The 18,721-nt window shown below is 35.0% G+C and overlaps 1 protein-coding gene across 1 annotated transcript; it reads right to left on the bottom strand.

The window, feature by feature from the left end:
- Positions 1-989: 989 nt before the first annotated feature.
- LOC144435084 (centrosomal protein of 131 kDa-like) lies at positions 990-18,332 on the bottom strand. Its single transcript, XM_078123636.1, has 21 exons — positions 18,216-18,332; positions 17,088-17,330; positions 16,641-16,698; positions 16,176-16,281; positions 15,571-15,679; positions 14,444-15,067; positions 13,762-14,049; positions 12,698-12,875; positions 11,806-11,989; positions 11,007-11,073; positions 9,702-9,869; positions 8,398-8,523; positions 7,738-7,844; positions 6,953-7,049; positions 6,472-6,689; positions 5,929-6,154; positions 5,357-5,431; positions 4,742-4,890; positions 3,697-3,868; positions 2,940-3,136; positions 990-2,300 (listed from the first exon to the last, which is right to left on the bottom strand). The coding sequence occupies exons 2-21, from the start codon at positions 17,232-17,234 to the stop codon at positions 2,162-2,164; spliced, it is 3,435 nt and encodes a 1,144-aa protein (XP_077979762.1). The 5' UTR covers positions 17,235-17,330; positions 18,216-18,332; the 3' UTR covers positions 990-2,161.
- Between the last annotated feature and the right edge of the window lie 389 nt (positions 18,333-18,721).

Below are 18,721 nucleotides of genomic sequence, written 5' to 3'. Positions count from 1 at the left end.
GTTGAAATATACCAGGTAACTTAATTACGCTCTGAGTTCGGAACTACTGCAAAATATTATGATTCAACAGCAACGAAACCATATTTTTGGCTGTACTGCAATATGGTCAACATCAACATACTACACTCAAGATGCTTGTTACAACCAATCAAGACTTGTACAACTATGTTTCCTCTGTTGACATCTATAATGTTATAATAATAATAATGTTGGGTTCTTATATAGCGCTTTCCCACTCCGTGCTCAAAGCGCTTTACAATTATTACCCCTGGCTCGGATCAGAACAGCACATCGGCCCTTTAGTCTTCCTCAACTCCCCGGGGAGCATACAATCCATTGCAGCCATTTAAGTGCATAGGATTAAAGCCTTCACATTGCAACCTACATCCTACCAGGTCCCCAGTTATACAGCTGGGTTGACTGAGGCACAGTCGTGGTTCAAATCTTGCCCAAGGACTTTAGCCACTCAGAAACAAACAGCAGGCAGCGACGGGGCTCGAACCTGCAACCTGTAGGTTCCAAGCCGGTCACACTAACCATTCACCCATCATGACTCCACACAGCAAACACTATGCTGTTGTTGCCAGACTTACAGGTTGGGTACTGAAACAAGTCAAACAACATTCTCAGAGACCCTACAGGTAGGGTACTGAAAGAGGTCAAAAAACATTACCAGAGACCCTACAGGTAGGGTATTGAAACAGGTCAAACAACATTCTCAGGGACCCTACAGGTAGGGTATTGAAACAGGTCAAAAAACATTACCAGAGACCCTACAGGTTGGGTATTGAAACAGGTCAAACAACATTCTCAGAGACCCTACAGGTAGGGTACTGAAAGAGGTCAAACAACATTCTCAAGTGACCCCACACATAGGGTTTACGTAATAACATACTACAACAATCAGTAATCTTAAGAATTCTCTTTCACTAAATCAGATTGTGTGATAGTAATACTTTTATTTTCTGTGTTTGACACATTTCGGCAACCTAGTCCAAAACAAGACAACTTAATTTACAAAACACTATGTACAGAGAAACATACAGCAGTGAGAAATTTACATCTTGTAAAGAATAATTGTATAATTTGAAAAGAAATAATGAGGTTTGGATAACAATTTTGTAATAATTCTTCAACTCCATTGCATTGTTTGTAAACTAATTGTCACAAGGAATACATCATTTACTAATGAATAAAATATAATATTCTTTGCACAGCCCCTACTTAGTGCAGTCCTACAACAGCTGGGGTTTTCTAAATATTAGTGTATCTCATGTTCATTGGGGAAGCAAAACACTTCTTTAGAGGTTGGAGTGCAAATTTAATACTGATGCCAGCACAAATTTTTTGTCTTAGTTAGCCGAAAGCCCAGTTTGCCCTGTTGTACACTGATATATACCGAGCTGCCTGTTATAAATTTTGAATAATATACGTTACTTCAAGCATATGCACTATTATTTAAAAGCCTAAGATATAAATAAGATCATATCTGAGATCACAAATTAAGTCAATACAACATAGCTCTTAAAAATATATAATTAAACAGTAAAATTACATCTGAGAATGCCAAAAATAAGTTTTTTGTTTTTTTTGAGATGCATAAAAAACATTATAAGAAATGTAAGGTCATGGTGTTGAATAATAAATTTACTGAAGGTATGTGGAATGAACTGTACTGAGAGAAATTCTACTGGTTTTGACTGTTCGGATGTAATAACTGTAAAATGGTAAGTACCGTTAGATTCAAAATTACTGTCTCATATTAAATCAATGGATAAATGTTTACATTGTAAGTATAATATCCATTTGACAATTTAAGGTAAAGCTGATCTCTTATTTCCCTGTGAGTGAAAGCAGAAAATCTTATCCATTTAAAAAAAAAAAATATTAACTAGCCACTGCTATATTACATAAAAGTTACAACATCTTGGCTTGTCTCTTGTACTAAAAGGAAATGCATAGTAATTACCTTGCATATGAATATGCAAATTACCTCATTTGAATATACCTCACAATTGTTATGCATATAATAGTGTATAGTAAAATGCTTAGTTTCTACATGTATAAAAGTAATTCTCATAAAAGAAGAGTCCATTTCATTAGGATTCCAAAGTTACCTATAAGTGACTAAAAAGTTTTAATATGACTATGTAGAGTTACACTATTTTTTGAGATGAAGTAACTGCTTTCTTTGTTGTTCAAGGAGAGATTCAAGATGGTCTGCTCGTTTAACAGCAGATGCATGTTGTTGTTTTAGTTGAGAGACAGTATCTTCTTTCTTCACTATAGCTTGTTTCACCCTGTTAATGAAATGGAGAGTCTATATTACTTGATTGCACTCTCAGATACATAACGGTCTTGGATATTATTGGTGAATTATAATATTCTGCATGGGTGTACAGTTATGCAGATTTCTGTAACTCCATTTTGAAGCAGGACATCAATTTAAAGAAATATGCAATGAAGTTCATTAATATGCATACAACATAACACAACCGTGGTACCACTTCATATAGCAAATACCAGCTGTCAAGTATATCAAATTTTACTTCAATCAGCTGGAGTATGAATCAGAATTCAAAACAACATCATTTATTATTACATTGCTTTCCATTTTGTCTTTCAGTTTACCAGTCTAGATTCATTTAATAAAAGATAAAAATTTGATTTAAAATCATTCTTTTTGAAACAAGAGAACTCAGAATCCAATATCACCAGCGCAATTATTCATTTTATTTGTAGTACCTGTTATTCAAGAAAGTTATTCACATAGATATACCAAAATATTTCCTCCATCACGACAACATGACCTGTTAAACATAATTTATTGTTATTTTATGACATATCTGATTTCAACTGAAAGTTTATACCAGTTAAAGAAAACAGTAATGCAATCTTTCCTACAACTCACATCAGAAATGAATGGACAATTTATTTACCTTGTGTGGACTTCTGCCATTTCTTCTTCCTTATCTTTCTGAATTCTTTCAATCTCCAATTTATGTCTGGCTCTCATCTCAGACATCTCTCTTTTCACTCTCTTGTTCTCTTCCTCTGTTTCTACCAATCTGTCAGCAAATTCTTGTCTGACAACATCTTGTACATTCTTTCTCTCCCTAGTTAACCTGTCACAGTCCTAGTTGAGAGAAGATATTCAAAAGAATAGAAATTTTTAATGCTCTCTTAGTGTGGATGAAGATACAAATATTCAGAACAAAATGCTTGTGGACAAAGATATTGTTGTTGATAAATGTCCACACATATGATAAACTCGTGCATAGTAAAACGTGTCTATCATATGAACACTGGAACCAATATATATTGTGTGTACCATAGCTTGTTGTAAAACTCAAATGAAATGATTTAGACAATGACACCCAGGTTAGGGATGCTAAACTACAGAATAAAGTTGATGAAATGGTTGACAATGTTACCCAGGTTAAGGATGCTAAACTATAGAATAAAGTTGACAAAAAGGTTGACAATTGAGGATTTATTCTGTGAAGAACTGTTATTACATTTAAGGCAGTGTTCTTCAGGTACCCACACCCACACCCACACCCCTTCTTTTACAAAATAATCTGATTACTACATTTTCAGCTGCAAGTTGGCAAAAGTCATGATTGACTGCTTTACAGCTTCCTGGGTTTTGAATTGCATAAAATTTAGTAGAAATGTACAAGAATTATTACTTACTTCTTTAATGTCATCTACTTCTTGTTCTTTTTGACTAAGTAGTCCTCGGAGTCTTATATTTTCTCCTTCTACATTGGCTAATCTAGCTTTGAGATCATTTAATCTTTCTTGAGTGTTTCTCTCTGACCGTTCCACTTCTTTCAGTTCTGCTTCATATTTGTCTCTGATACGCCTACAGATAAGAAAGTTACATTACCGGTAATCAAAATGTCATTATTTACAGTAAAATGATCACAGATGAAACTCAGTGGTGGATATCATGTTTTTTATTTCCTGACAAACACAACATATTACATCACAATCACTGAGCAAGGTCTTAGGGTAGTCTTGATTAACTCTATGTTTCTCATCATAACACCTTAAAAAATGATGGGGGCAGTTGGTCAGTTACAAATTTAAAAGAAAGGAAACAAAAAGTATGGTGTATGAGTACATGATACTTTCATTTCATAATCATACTTTAACAGTTCGAATGACTTTTAAATGACAACTGAAGTCGGAAGGAAACTGTCAACCATTTGTTTAATTAAAGGTCCCAAATTTCAGCAAAATGCAGTGATGTGATTTTTTTCTAATCCTGCCAGAGGGTTCTGATCTTGGGTGCGGACCTGAAAATCAATCTGATTGGATATTTTGTACCATACTATGGATACTGCTACACACTCTTTACCTACAGGAGATTCAATACTGTGCAAGGTGTACGATATTACAATTAAGTACTAAATATATATAACAAAATAGTTTCAAAAATCATTCTTGTTGCAGCTCGTGCAATTTTAAAATAAATCCTAACATAGAAATAAATACATTTGCATTATACTGTATACTCTACATAATGTGGTGTCATGATGGTTGAATGGTTAGAGTGGATGGCTTGTAATCTACAGGTTGCAATGGATTGTATGCTCTCCAGGAAGTCGAGAAGTATAAAGGGCCGTTGTGCCAACATAAATCCATGCCAGGGGTAATAATTGTAAAGTGCTTTGAACAAAGTGCGGGAAAGTGTTATATAAAAACTAACATAATAACATTACTGGATTCTTACTTTATTCTGTTTTCAGCAGCTCTCTCACATTCTTCCCTAGCTGATATGTTGTCATCTTCTAGTCTCTGAATAACTAATTCTATTTCTTTGTCTCTGTCACGTCTCACATTGTCCTTCAACTCTCTCTCTTTGGAAAGCAGCCATGTTTCCTGTAAACACAGAGTAAGAATTGTAACAACATGGGTTTGCCTCATTCTCCTCCAAACTTATAGTTTAGGCAAATTATCTCATTAACATGAAGATTATGTGCAGACTACTTTATCTGTGGATCATATTTGAAGCATTGGAAGCATTTTTAAAAGAGTAGAGAGTACATAAATTCTGAATTCAGAAATATACACACACAGTGTAAGCATAAATACATGCAAATTTGCACTGGGATACACAGAGAAATACACACATGATGTAAGCATAAGCCAATGCAGGCATGCACATTACTACACAGACACAGACACAGACACAGACACAGACACAGACACAGACACAGACACAGACATACACACACACACAAACAAACACAGACACAGACACAGACACAGACTGAATCCCAGCTATATCAATCATTAAGTCTCAAACTGTTACAACACTGATTTATATTGTTGTATCAAATCCTACCTGTTTCTTCATGTAGTTTTCTTCCCATGCTTGTTTCTCAACTTTGAGTCTTTCTTCAAGATCTCTTACTTCAGACTGCAAATAACCATTATTCAAATATTACATTCAATGTAGTAAACATACAGACAAACTTGGAAACCAATACTACTAATCTATCAAATATATGTAAACACTGTTGTCTAGTCTTCTCTTGAAAGAATTATTAACAGTCAAGGAGCACAAGCTGAGTTTCTATGTTTTGGAGCATAAGTTTTGCTTTAGATTAAACACTATCTGTTGTATTCAAAACGATCACTTGCTATTGCCAGACTACAATACAATGACATACATGGAATAATTCATCCTATGCATATCAAAGTGTCAAGAAAAACTCTACTATGCTATCAAGCATGCTTTGCTAAAGTAACAATGTCAGAATACAATTTCAATTTAAATGACTGTGTTTATGTAAATATTTTTTCTCAAGTCAAATAACTTATAATCTCAGTTTGTGCCATTTCAAGATTTCACATACAATGGCTGAATTCAGCTAGGATTCTCTAAATACAACATTGATGTGATAGCCAACTTACCATGTGTCTCCTTTCAGCTTCTTCTCTGTTCTTTTCATATTCTGATCTCATAGTATTTAGTGCTTTCCTGTTATTCTCTTCCATTTGTAATTGTAACCTGTCAAGTTCTTGTTTTTGTCGTCTTGATTGTTCAGATAATCTATCTTTTTCGTCCTGTATCTCAGCATAAAGTCTTCGTCTTTGTTGCTGAAATGCTGATTCTTCTTCTTCTAACTGCTTTTCATACCTACATCATACAAAATAGATATTTGTGATTCACTCTGTCCTTGCTACACCATCAGTGACAGCTATTACGGTGGAAAACAGGTCCATATTCAAGCCATCAAAATGCTAACAGCAAGGATCAAACAAGTAATGAGCAAATGACAAGTCAGCTACTCTACTCTTACAATTAAAAATATGACAACTTGGAAAGGACTGGCATTGAAGATATTTCATTTCTGATTCATATGTATATCTACGAGTATGACACACCTAGGTGGTGGTAAAATATTATATTAGAGATGACAACAATTTCTGGCAGTATAACATTAAGTCACCTACCTTTGTTTCGCAAGTTCTCTTTCTCTATTACAGGCAGATTCTTTTTCATCAGCTAACTGATCTCGGAGTTCTTCTATGTGTTTGATGTACTTCTGACCAGCTCTTTCCTCAGCTTGTAGCAATTCAGCTTCATGTATAGTTTTAATTTTCTTTACTTCTCCCTTGTGTTTGGCTATAAGTCTCTGGATTTCAGGTTCTAGACCCTTTACAGTGATTTCCTGAAATGCAAGTTTTATTTAAACCGGTTAAATATGTATCCCAGAATACTCTAGGAACACAAGGATTTCTGAGTGATGTCACAAGTCTATGGAACTCAATTCACTTGTCCTATGACAAGTGTTCAGTTCTGCATCAGAGTCCATTTCATAAACTGACCACAAAGATACCATCTAACATTGTTGAAGTATTCCTTTAATTCTCCACATTTCATCTCAAAATACGCTTTGTTTTCCCCCAATCTAACTTCCCACAAATACCTTACCTTAATTTTCTTAGTTTTTTCATCAATCCACCTTTCTCTTCTTATCTTTTCAGCTGCAGCCTGGATATCCTTAACTTTCTTGACTTCCATTGAATGACTGATTTAAAAGATGTAAAAAATAAATTATTAATATGTAACTTAAATATCCTACTTGTTTATCACTAAGTATAAAATACTCAAACTACCAACTCAACATTATGTATCTACTGCCAAACACCAACATACTTCTCAATTCATATCACAACTACTAAGAACTGGAAAGGTTACGGAAAACCAAAAAAATCTATACAAACAGACCTTCTCTAACAGATCTCAAAATCTATCAAGAATGGACACTGTTGATAAATACTGCCCACAGGCTCTATATTACAGATCTAGACATCTATAGGGGGCACTATTTATGGAAAGGTCTATTTCTGATAAATCCAGCAGCTCTAGAAATCTATCAGGAATAGACCTTTCAATAAATAGTGCCCCTCTATAATACAGATCTAGAAATCTATCAGGAATAGACCTTTCAATAAATAGTCCCTCTACAGGACAGTTGTAAATTAGTTATGCTTGATTTGCTGTTCACAAAGTATCACATTGGTTCATCATTATCACACGAACAAACATTCATATTTCTGTTGCTTTCTAACAGTCTGACATCTACAGTAACATCCTACAAGAGGGTGTTCTTTACCCTTGAATGTTGACCATTTATGGGTGTTTGATAGAGAATATTGCTTTCTATTGTTTGCCCATCTATACAGCAATATAGAAAACATTTTATGATAACTTACTCTTCGTCCATCTTATTAATCCTAGTTTGATATTTCTTGTCCAGTTGTTTTAATTCTGTCACAACTCTGTCATACTTCTCACTCAACGCTTTCTTGTCATCTATGAGCTAAAAACAGAGAGGAACAAAAAAAAATGTCACATCAAATGACATATTTCACTCACTGTTTTTGTCCCCTAACCAAATAATCCCTGGCTGAGAACAAAACAGATGTAACTCCTATCCTTTAACACAGGAGTCTGTTAGTTCTTGCATTTCAACACAAATTCCAAAACCTTAGGAATATCCCAGCAATGACATTATAGGTATATACATTTCACTGACTGTTCTTGCCCTAGCAACCAATGTTCTACTACTATCTTACCAACAGCTATGGTCCAACATATGTGTGCTCATTTCAACGACTATTCCCCTCTACACATATGCACACACACACACACACACACACACACACACACACACACACACACACACACAAGACAGACACACACACACAAGACAGACACACACACACAAGACAGACACACACACACACACACACACACACACACACAGACACAGACACAGACACAGACACAGACACAGACACAAACACAGACACACGTTTTAAGATATTAGAAAGAACCCAAGCTATCAAAGTATCATACAAATGTGTACAAACCTGGTCAATAAAAGAGAGATGTCTTTTAATAGTGCTTTCATATTCATCTTTCTGCATGACTAATCTATGTTTCATTTCTTTGTCTTGTTCCTTGGCATGTCTCACTGTCAACTCTCTCTGCTGATTCTGAGCCAAAGATAAAATACAAAACAACTTTAATCTTAAGTCTTTTTGATCAAAAATTTAAAACATCGTTCTTCAAAAGAGAGCCACCACAAATACATGTATGTTTCATGACTGTTTGAAATCCAAACAATGGTATATATGAACCAATCAAAACCTATCATGACTTGGGATACCTACAAGAAGTATACTACAAAGAACTACTACTAAGTGTAGATCTTTCCATGACTTCAGTTGTATTCCATTTGATAATGGTATGTTTAATTTATTTTTATTATCTTTTAACTGTTTCCATTTTGTGAATTTTTATTTGTTTTTTAAAATAAAGCTGCATGTATATTTCACTTTCCCATATAATTGCATTTGATGGAGGGTACTATGTTGTCATAATTTCTCTTACAAGAGATATCATACCATGTACAAGCCAAGTTGAAAAAAATATATGGAATTTATACCCTGGTCGTTCTACGCCACGACAACAAGCATCTATGTAACTGGTTCTGTTGTGTTCGAAATATGAGTCAAAATGTTAAAAATTGCCATTGCTTTCCCTGATTTTTCTTTGATATTACTGACGCTGGTATAATTATGTTATTCTCCAATATTTGTTTTATTCAGCTGGAAAATACTTGTGACCTACCTAAAAATATTGGGAATAAGATCTAAAAAAAACTGGTCTTGTATCTTGCTGTACATATTTACTAGTATCTTGTGTGTATACAAAATCATTGAACTTCAACTTTTCAAGTTCAACTTTACAAGAGGTTAATGCAAATCAACAGTTGAAATGAGAAAAAGGTTAATTTAAAATTTCATAAATCATTTCACAACTTGATTTTATACAAGAGTAGAATAAAAACTAGAATTTCAAGATATTGTGCAACGTTTGGTTTTCAATATATGAGAAGACATGCAACTATTTTGGTATTCCTTGGGGCAATAACTCATTAACAATAAATGTCAAAAATGATATGCCTGACAACATCCTCCTAGTGGAACACTTAGACCCACTAATCCTCATCAAGGAGCTTATTACTATGGCAACAGAAATTAGTGGCTGCATTAGGACTTCCATAATTTAAATATATCCTAGCAATTTTTATTTTACCTACTTACGTCTTTTCATAAAAACTAGAATAATATAAAACTGAACTAATACATTTTTCTGTCTGATTACTCACCAATGCTTTTTGTAACATTTTCACAGTCCTTCCCTTTTCTTCCAATTCAAGTTTCTGTGAGAGTACTGTATTTGTGACTTCTGAGGCTGCTGCTGAGGCATGTTCCAATTTGGCAAGTTCTTCGGCTGTGGGTACTATCAAGGCTGGATTGCTGGCTGGATCAGGGGCCTTGACAGTTGAAAATGAATATAGACCATTGTTTTTTTCAAATGAAACCCCTTTAAGTTTAACATTATGGTATGTTAGTGTATACATTGTATATCATGTCAGACTTTGGCCATGCAAGTCTTTTCACTATCACAACACACTGTAACTATCCATTCTATGCCATACTAGTGTATACAATATCATGGCAGTGAGGGTCATGGTGCGCCACACAAGTCTTTTCACTATCACAACACACTGTAACTATCCATTCTATGCCATACTAGTGTATACAATATCATGGCAGTGAGGGTCATGGTGCCACACAAGACTTTTTAGAATGCCATACTAGTGTATAACTCTCCTGGCAGTGAGGACCCTTGTGACATGCAAGTGTTTTCATGACCCCAACACACTGTAATTATTACCCCTTAGCTTTGAATGCCATACTAGTAGTATATATATTACCATTACCATGGCACTGTAGAAAGCATCCTTGGCTATGCAAGTCATTCCACTATCATCTTGTAACTGAAATTTTAAGCCCATTTTTCATATTTTCTCTCCACTGTTTCTAAAAGTTAGATATTGAATTTGTGCAACAATATACAAATGGCTGGCTTTAAAACTTCTAAATTATTTCCTACACGTTTGAGTTTTTTGGGATGTACTTTCATTGGGGTGTATAAGGAAACAAAGGTGCTGAGAGGGTTCATATAGATACATATATACATACACAGCATTCACAATTATATGAATGACCTTACATATAAACCTGAATCTAACTGCAATGTATTTTGGTCTTCATTTTGTTATAAACACCATGATGTCAACAAGGTGGTTGTTTGTATACTTATGTACTCCATCATTTTTTATAGAAATACATCTGTTATATCTGCATTAAAATTGATACAAACTGATATTTTTGCAATTCTTTACCTTACTACAGACCAGTGTGCCCTCTAAGCCAAGTTGACGCACCACTGACGCACACAATTTCTAGTGACTCACCAAAATTTCTTGTTCCCCTATCTCTTACTACGTGGTGACTCACAAGAAATCCCAGTTTTTATCATTTTGACTCACAACAACAAAATTTGAGTACCATCAGAGGGCACACTGCTATCAAATATCATCTTTATTATCTGTCTTTTATCTTACCTTGTCATCTTCCTCTTCAGAATCATTGTCAGCTTTTTCAACTTCATCCAGAAATGACATAATACTTCTGTTTATAAATACATGATATAAAACAAGTCAACATGTATGTTTTATCTGATTTAAATGACAACAAAACAGTTTTCATTCAATTACTTCAACTACAATCAATTTTTAGTTTACTTTCTTTTAAGTGATTTTTTTTTTCAAAGGAATGTTTTTGCACTCAATATCATAAATAGAAGCATTCACTGATCCTTTACGTAAAAAATATATCATACTATTACACCTGGTGTCCAACCGTGTGCAATTTTATAGAGAGACTACATCTTAGGAAAACTGACAAAATATTGAAAATCGGTTTTGAACCGTCAGGAAGATAAAAACTAAACATTTAGGAGAAAATCACCTTTCTTTCCTTGTTATCTCACACCATACAAAATATGATAATATTTTTACACAAAATTTTGTTGACATATGATATTTTGTGTACAACTTCACAGAATAAAACATGTGTAAGGATTGCATGTCGTAGTATGGTACCTATTCAGAAAATACTATGCAGGACGAAATTTTCTAGGATTTAATTTTCACTGACAAGGGATACACTTTTTCATCTGGGACTACTTTTCACTGATTTAGGAAGGCATGCAAAGTAACTATTAGTGCAAACTAATTTTATAGGGATTTTATTTTGAGGGGAAAAAATTCTAAAAGACAAGAAACTAATTCCAAATGAAAAGTACAGTATTTCACAGTATAAATATGTCAGTGTGGTGAAAAATTTCTGTGTTTCACCAACCTGAGTTTATCCTCAGTTAGTAGAGCATTCTTGCCATATTTGGTCATAGAATCACCACTTGTACTTGGTTTGCCAGACTTGGCCACACTATTGAAATGATCTAGTTTTTCTGTTGACAGGTACACCTCTGCTGATCTCTTGTTTTGAAGTCCATCGTCAGTGTCGTCTCTTTCAAGCATTTCCACTGCAATAGATAAATTATAAATAAATAAATAAATACAGACTGAAGTAAATTTGATGGTCAAGATAGAGCTTAGAAAGCAGGACAAGGACTGAAAACAAAATTTAGGACTGAAAACAATTTAGGTGTTAAAACAGTTGTTTGGTCGAGCTATAGAAAAAAGTTGATCCAGAACAAAAAAATAATCCTATGTACTCTGTATGGCTCCAGTGATATGATAACACTAAAGTGAGAACCTGAGATTGAAACCCTGGCCTTTACATGTAAATTCAGTTATATCATATTTGTACAGATTTGGTGTGTTTAATAAATATAAAAGTACGCAATAACAACAGAACCCTATATGACACACGAATGTAGGTGATTCAGGCTGAGGGTATTTGCAATCATGCTCTGTGTTCTTGGTAGCCTGAAAAAATTGTAGTGGTTCGTGCTTGACTTGACACCAACTGACTGTTATCTGTATGTTGAGACATAGAATATCAAAGTATCCCAGGTACCTCCACTAGGTGTCAAATACATGTAAAACAGTAAGTCACAATCTGTCAGTTTATGTTTTCTGCCACACTTCACTCGTTTTAAGGAAAGTACACCCAAAAAATACACCTGTTAAGAATACTGCAAGAATTCGTGCAAGTACCGTGAGTATGTCACACTGGTACTCATGCATCATGGGGTTCTTGTAAATCATATATCTGTGAATATACTTACACCAATCTGGTTTAGGTTTTTCCTTCTTCTCAGTTTCAGGTAATTCTTCAGGTTCTTCTAGCATTTTGATAGTAGCTAGCAAGTCATTGAGTGTTGTCTTAGTAGTTGCAGCACTAACAGTCTCAGTAACTCCAGCTTCTGTATTGCTCACTTGGCTTTCATTCTGTACAGTTGACTCCTGGAATAGTGGGAAATGAAATTATGTGAGGTAAGCTTAAATCTGACTTGGCTGTCATGTACTTGATTCCTCAAACAATGGGAAATGATAAGGCTGACTTAGCTTTCATTTAATATGTACTGTTGACTCCTCAAACAGTGGGAAATGAAATTATTAAGTGTAAGGTAAGGCTGACTTAGCCTTCATTATGTACTGTTGACACCTGAAGATGATATCATGAATTGATGGTAAAGGGGTCGGCTAACACTACATCAATATCTAGTAATGTACTGTGAAACTGTCTTGTTTAGGGAGGCAAGGAATATTTACATGTACAATTGAATGTTGATTCAGTTGACAATTTTGAATATGGCATCACCTCTACAGACGCAAAACACATTGAAATAAGTCCTACCTCTTCAAACACTTAGTACAATTACATCACATTAGACTTGATGCTGTGACCTCTTTTTAGGTCATGGCCTCAATTTCAGATGAAGATGGCTGTCAGTCATAGTGATATTTATGGTTAATTAATGGTGTAATGAAGTTGAATTATAATTAAGCTTGACAGTACTACCAGTTTGGTAATGCTGACAGTACATGTGCAGAGCTTTATGATAGTGATCCCCCCACCCCCACCCCCAGGTTCTGACTAATATGAGGCAATTTAAATGATTACAAGTATTGATACATAGGTCCATTAACAATACAAGTTTAGCTTCAATACAGTCACCACTGGACCAAGTTCAATTGTATATCAGGATACCTGATATTGTATTCAAGAACTTTCAGGATAAGTGGTTTCATTTATATACATCGTAGATTTCAGATCACTCTAAGATTTATTTTATTGGAGTCAAGATATAGCTATTTAAAAGAGTTTCAAATTTTAATGTTTTCTTACCTCAAAAATTTCATTAACTCTTCTGCTAACACTACTGGCTGTAGCTGGTCTATTTGAAGGTAAGGATTCACTTTCTGATTCATTGTCAATGTTTAATTTCATGTTAGTTCTGTTAGTTTTCCTTTTGGCACCGCTACTACTACTAGCACTGCCTGTTCTTGGCCTAGCTAGGGCTCCTGCAGTTGATGGTTTTTTAGAAACTTTACCACTGGCTTGTAAATAAGATAACTCCTTCTCTGCCTTTTCTTTGATGTCATCTTTCTTGGCTTGTCTTTTCTTTTGTAAGTCCTACAAAATAAATCAATGAAAAGGTGAGAACTAAAAGATAAATGTACTCAATTCTTAAAACTAGAAATAGGATTTTACCATTTAAGTTCACCATGAAATAACTAACAATCGTTGGATCTCTTGATTGACACTATGAGTTCCACTTTACATACTACTATGGTGATGAAAAAATAAGTCCAGGGAAGAATAAGCCAACCTTCTTGTTCCATGTTGACCTTCTAGCATGAGGTAAAATGCTATTACAGTTACCAAGATTAATGAAATTCAAATTGTTCAGTTGATAGGGTGCACAGTCCTGCTAAAACCTCTCCTTGAGAACACTGTAGCGTATGCTGATTCTATACAATTTTGAAATCAAACTTTCCATGTTTGGAGTGATCACAAGTAATCCTACCTCTATAGCGGCTTGTCGGGCTTGTCTTGCCTTCTCATCTCTTATTCTCTTCCTGTCTACTTCTGCTCGTCTCTGAGAGTTAAAAACACTGTCCATATTGTCATGTTCATTTTTCATTTGCTCCTCTTTCTCTCTTTTTTTCTTGGCTAAAAGTTTCCTAATTTCATCTTCTCCTTCCATTTGTTTTTTCTCTGAGTACTCTCTATATGCCTTTTGTATAACAGTAGCTGCCTTGTTGACTGTTGTAATATAGTCCTCTACAACAGAATTCTGACTATGTTGTGATGTCACTGATGACGGTCTATTTCCACTTCTACTCAAATTAGGCTGTGCGTTGTTTGATCTATTGTTTACACTTGATTTTGTGTACTTGTTTGCTGATGACACAAAATTTTGATTGAAATTGTCCAGATTGTTATGGGAGTCCCTGAGGATATTTGTTGTTGTAGTATAACTCTGAGACACAGGGGATCTCTTGTTGGCAATTTCCCTTTCACTGTTCAGTTGCTGTTGCTGTGTATGTTGGGAGTTTGAAGCCTGCCCTCTAGAACTATTCAGAGGAGAAGAGTCAGCGGTACTTGAGCTGCGTGCACTGGATGGAATGGGAAAGGCTCTTGCAGATGGCTGAAAATAGAAGAGTGACAACATTTGTAAATTCTGATATTGCATAAATGTCTTACAATAAATTTAATGTTGCACATTTTAATACTCAAACCATCTAGCTTTATGTTTTAATGGATAGCAAGTGAGTAAAATCTATTAGCTTTCACCTGGGTTTCCCACAAAAGTATGGAAATCTATACAAGTATTAGCACTAAGCAGTCCCCTCCCCCTTTTTTTAGGTATCCAACATTCCAGCAAAAAACACTGACAGAAGTACCAATATATTCAATATTTTGTCATGTAATTACTTTACTGTAATACGAGTAGCATATAATGTAAACATCACACATTTCACAATACTACTCGTATCAACTATTTGCAAACAGGGGATTCATTTTTTTGAAACTTGTATCTGAAAAGACAATTCAATCAATTTTGGGGGGCTGCATCTTTGTATCAATACTTCAACCTATACATCATAAACTAAACTTTCTATAAATTTTTATTTTTAGATTTGTACTCACAGGGTCCCATAAGACCTTGACAGCATTAGGTGAAGGTCTGTTTTCTTTCTTTGTGGTCTTGATAACTGGTTGATGACTGCTATCAAACAACGCTAGAAAATCATCATTACTGCTAAATAAAAGAAACAGGTTATATTATTAAAGCGTGTCAAACTAAGTTACTCACAGGGAAGTTGTATCAAATATCTCAACTGAAAATAAATAAAAGTGATTACTCAAATTGCTAGAATGGGAAAAGAAAAATAACTGAAAACCCCTGGCAGCCTAACAGGTTATGAGTCATATAATCTCTGGAGAGCTATACATGCATTTATTACACTGCAGTGTCTTGACCACTAAGTGAATGGAACCATGGCTAGAAGAGGGTTAAGAATTCCCTTCAAACGCAACAATTAAGTACACAGGTAATGACATTAGATCATCTTCTGAATCATGGGGGAAGCAGGTCTTCTATCACAGTGTTTTTTTCATTTCTCCCCCCCCCCCCCCCCTTTCTCTCTAATTTGACTACGTATGTTACATGCATTGGTCAAAAAGTTGATCTTGAAATTTTACATACTATTTCAAAATAACGCATCCAAATGAAAGCTTGACACCTGACTCACCGTGCAGACCTCTGTGGTTTGCTACTACGATGACCTGAACTATCACTCCCAACACTGTTATGCCTCACACTTGACCTTGAATTCTGACTTCCTCCCTGACTTCCTCCTGAATATTCACAGAAATTAGAATGGTAAGAATATACAAAATGAGAGTATCCTTTAATTTCGGTAATTCTTTCATATTTTGAAATTAGTAACCAAGCACCTGCTGCTCTCTGGAGAACAGATGCATTATACATGCTCTTTATTATCACCAATCCATTTTTATCAGTTCACACATTTCTAGGTATAACTAAACGTTAATGAAAGCTATCATCATCCCACAGAATTTAAAACTTTTAAAATTCTCCACTGATGTAACCACCATCTTTTACCAGCCGACTTTTCATTCATTTATATTTGATCACTCTAGAAATTACAAAGGGAATCCATTACTTTATCCTAGAGCAGTGACAGAAAATGTACCTCTTTTATGTGCAGACTTTGTATCTCCTCCAGCTCCTACTGGTCCATTTAGATCTCTCTATACAAATATACAAATAATCAAATCCAAATGAAATCATTTATACTACCGGTACTGGGCTAATGATTCATACACGTTGAAGACTATGTTATGTTCTACCAATTGAGGTCCATTGTGTTATGTAGATATCACTCAAGTATAAGAAACCAGATGTTTGATTACCTTCAAATAATGGCTGTCAGGTCAGAATTCTAAATAGTGGGTCAATATGTTGACAAAGGCTAAAGTGTGCAGTCAAACATTTCACCTACAATTTTCAAGTTTGTGTTTGGAACAAAAGTTTAATTTGATACAAGGTTAGTGTAAAAATATCAATTTTAAGAACTAAATGTAATATTCTCCTGAGTTCTCACCCCAAAAGGTTTGGTGAATACATAACTTACACTTACCGAAGAGCCTGGTCTTTTCCCAGAACTTGAACTTGGTCTTGAACCAGGTCGTGCCTTTCCTGCTGAATTTGGACGTTTTGATGCAGAGTATTGTGAACCAGTAAGACTAAGATCCAAATCTGATGAACTTATAGTACTTCTGGCCATTACCAAGAACTGGATATGGTTGGGGCTTTATTTGACAACAGTTGACATAAGTGTGTTTAGTTACTTCCTTCCAGTGAGTTTGCTCCAAATACTGCTCTGAAAGACAGGAATAAAATATCGCATTTTTATTCTGGGTAACATGGTTATTATTTTAATTTTTCCATCCATGGGGAAAGTGATATGGGGGTCCTTGCCACAAAGAGTGAGACAACTATATATATTGCAAGACAGGTAAGGATGTCATACATATGTATACCATACTTCCTAGCTGAATCACACCATGGATGTGCCCAGTAGTAGACAGTAACTGAGTAGTAGGCCTATACATATGTAGGCTGCATCATAAACATTGGAGAGATGTCTATGGTTGCATCCTATGGTTTCGAACAATACATATATACATTAACAGAACGATACATTCATTTGTTATGCAAATTTATCATAACATAATAAGCATTGTTTTGTTATGGGGACACTGATTATATTGAAAGTTCCCAAGTTTCAGTTTCGCTTATCTTGCTAACAATGACTAAACTGTCGGATGGGTGAATCGTTTGTCCTCAAAATCCATCTGGTTCTCTACAATTATGAACAATTGTTATATACTAGCTCAGTACACTAGAGAAGATGTATGCCAACTGTATATAAATTTCAAAATCATACCAGTGCCACCGGTGCATGCACCACCAGACTTGTTACCACTTGCTCGAAATAGTCAAAGTACAAACAATGCTCAAATAACATCAGCATGTACATGGTATTTGTAGGAAGCAAGCATCTATACCTCGTACATCATTCATGTGCATGGAAAGTGGAAAATTATATTCACCTCACGATGCATGAAATAATGTATGTGTCAATAAGGTTACATGCTTTGCAATCGAATCAAAGCAAGTGAAAACAGTCTTGTCAATGAAACTTCACCGAGTGTTGTTAAACTTGAGCATTTTACGTTATAATCATGCAGCCTGTTTCACTAACCTGTATCAGGCTTTCAAAAGAGCCCGGATATCAGTTCATATCTCTGTTGATTACCGTGTTCCTCCGAATTTTATAATCCACACAACTATTTGTAAACAGTATCACAAGCGGGAATTCCTAAAAATTGACATGAGTAAGATTGAGTCTGCGCAGGAAGTCCCAGAAAGCTTTGCGGTGCCCACCGTAACCTGACCTTGACACTAGACGAGTTTCATTCTACCACTGATATGAAAAAATGAACAAATGTGTTAATGACACCTAGTTATGGTGGGAGCGAGTATGTATTCAACTTCTGAAAATCACTTTTCATGGGAACATCTATCTCGTGGTCCAAAATTTACGACATCCCATAATGCGAACCGCATCACACACCATCCTTAAAAATAGTCCGACTACGAGGATACCCATTTCACTCGTAGGAAATATTTCAAAGGGTGTTATAAATTGAATAAAGTAATTTCATCCATCCAAATCAACTTACAAAAAACTACTGTGCGCATTAACCG

This window comes from Glandiceps talaboti, chromosome 5 (genome assembly GCF_964340395.1).
Source record: "Glandiceps talaboti chromosome 5, keGlaTala1.1, whole genome shotgun sequence".
Taxonomy (NCBI): domain Eukaryota; kingdom Metazoa; phylum Hemichordata; class Enteropneusta; family Spengelidae; genus Glandiceps; species Glandiceps talaboti.
Note: the sequence above shows the minus strand (reverse complement) of the source record. Positions and strands in the feature narration are given on the sequence as shown.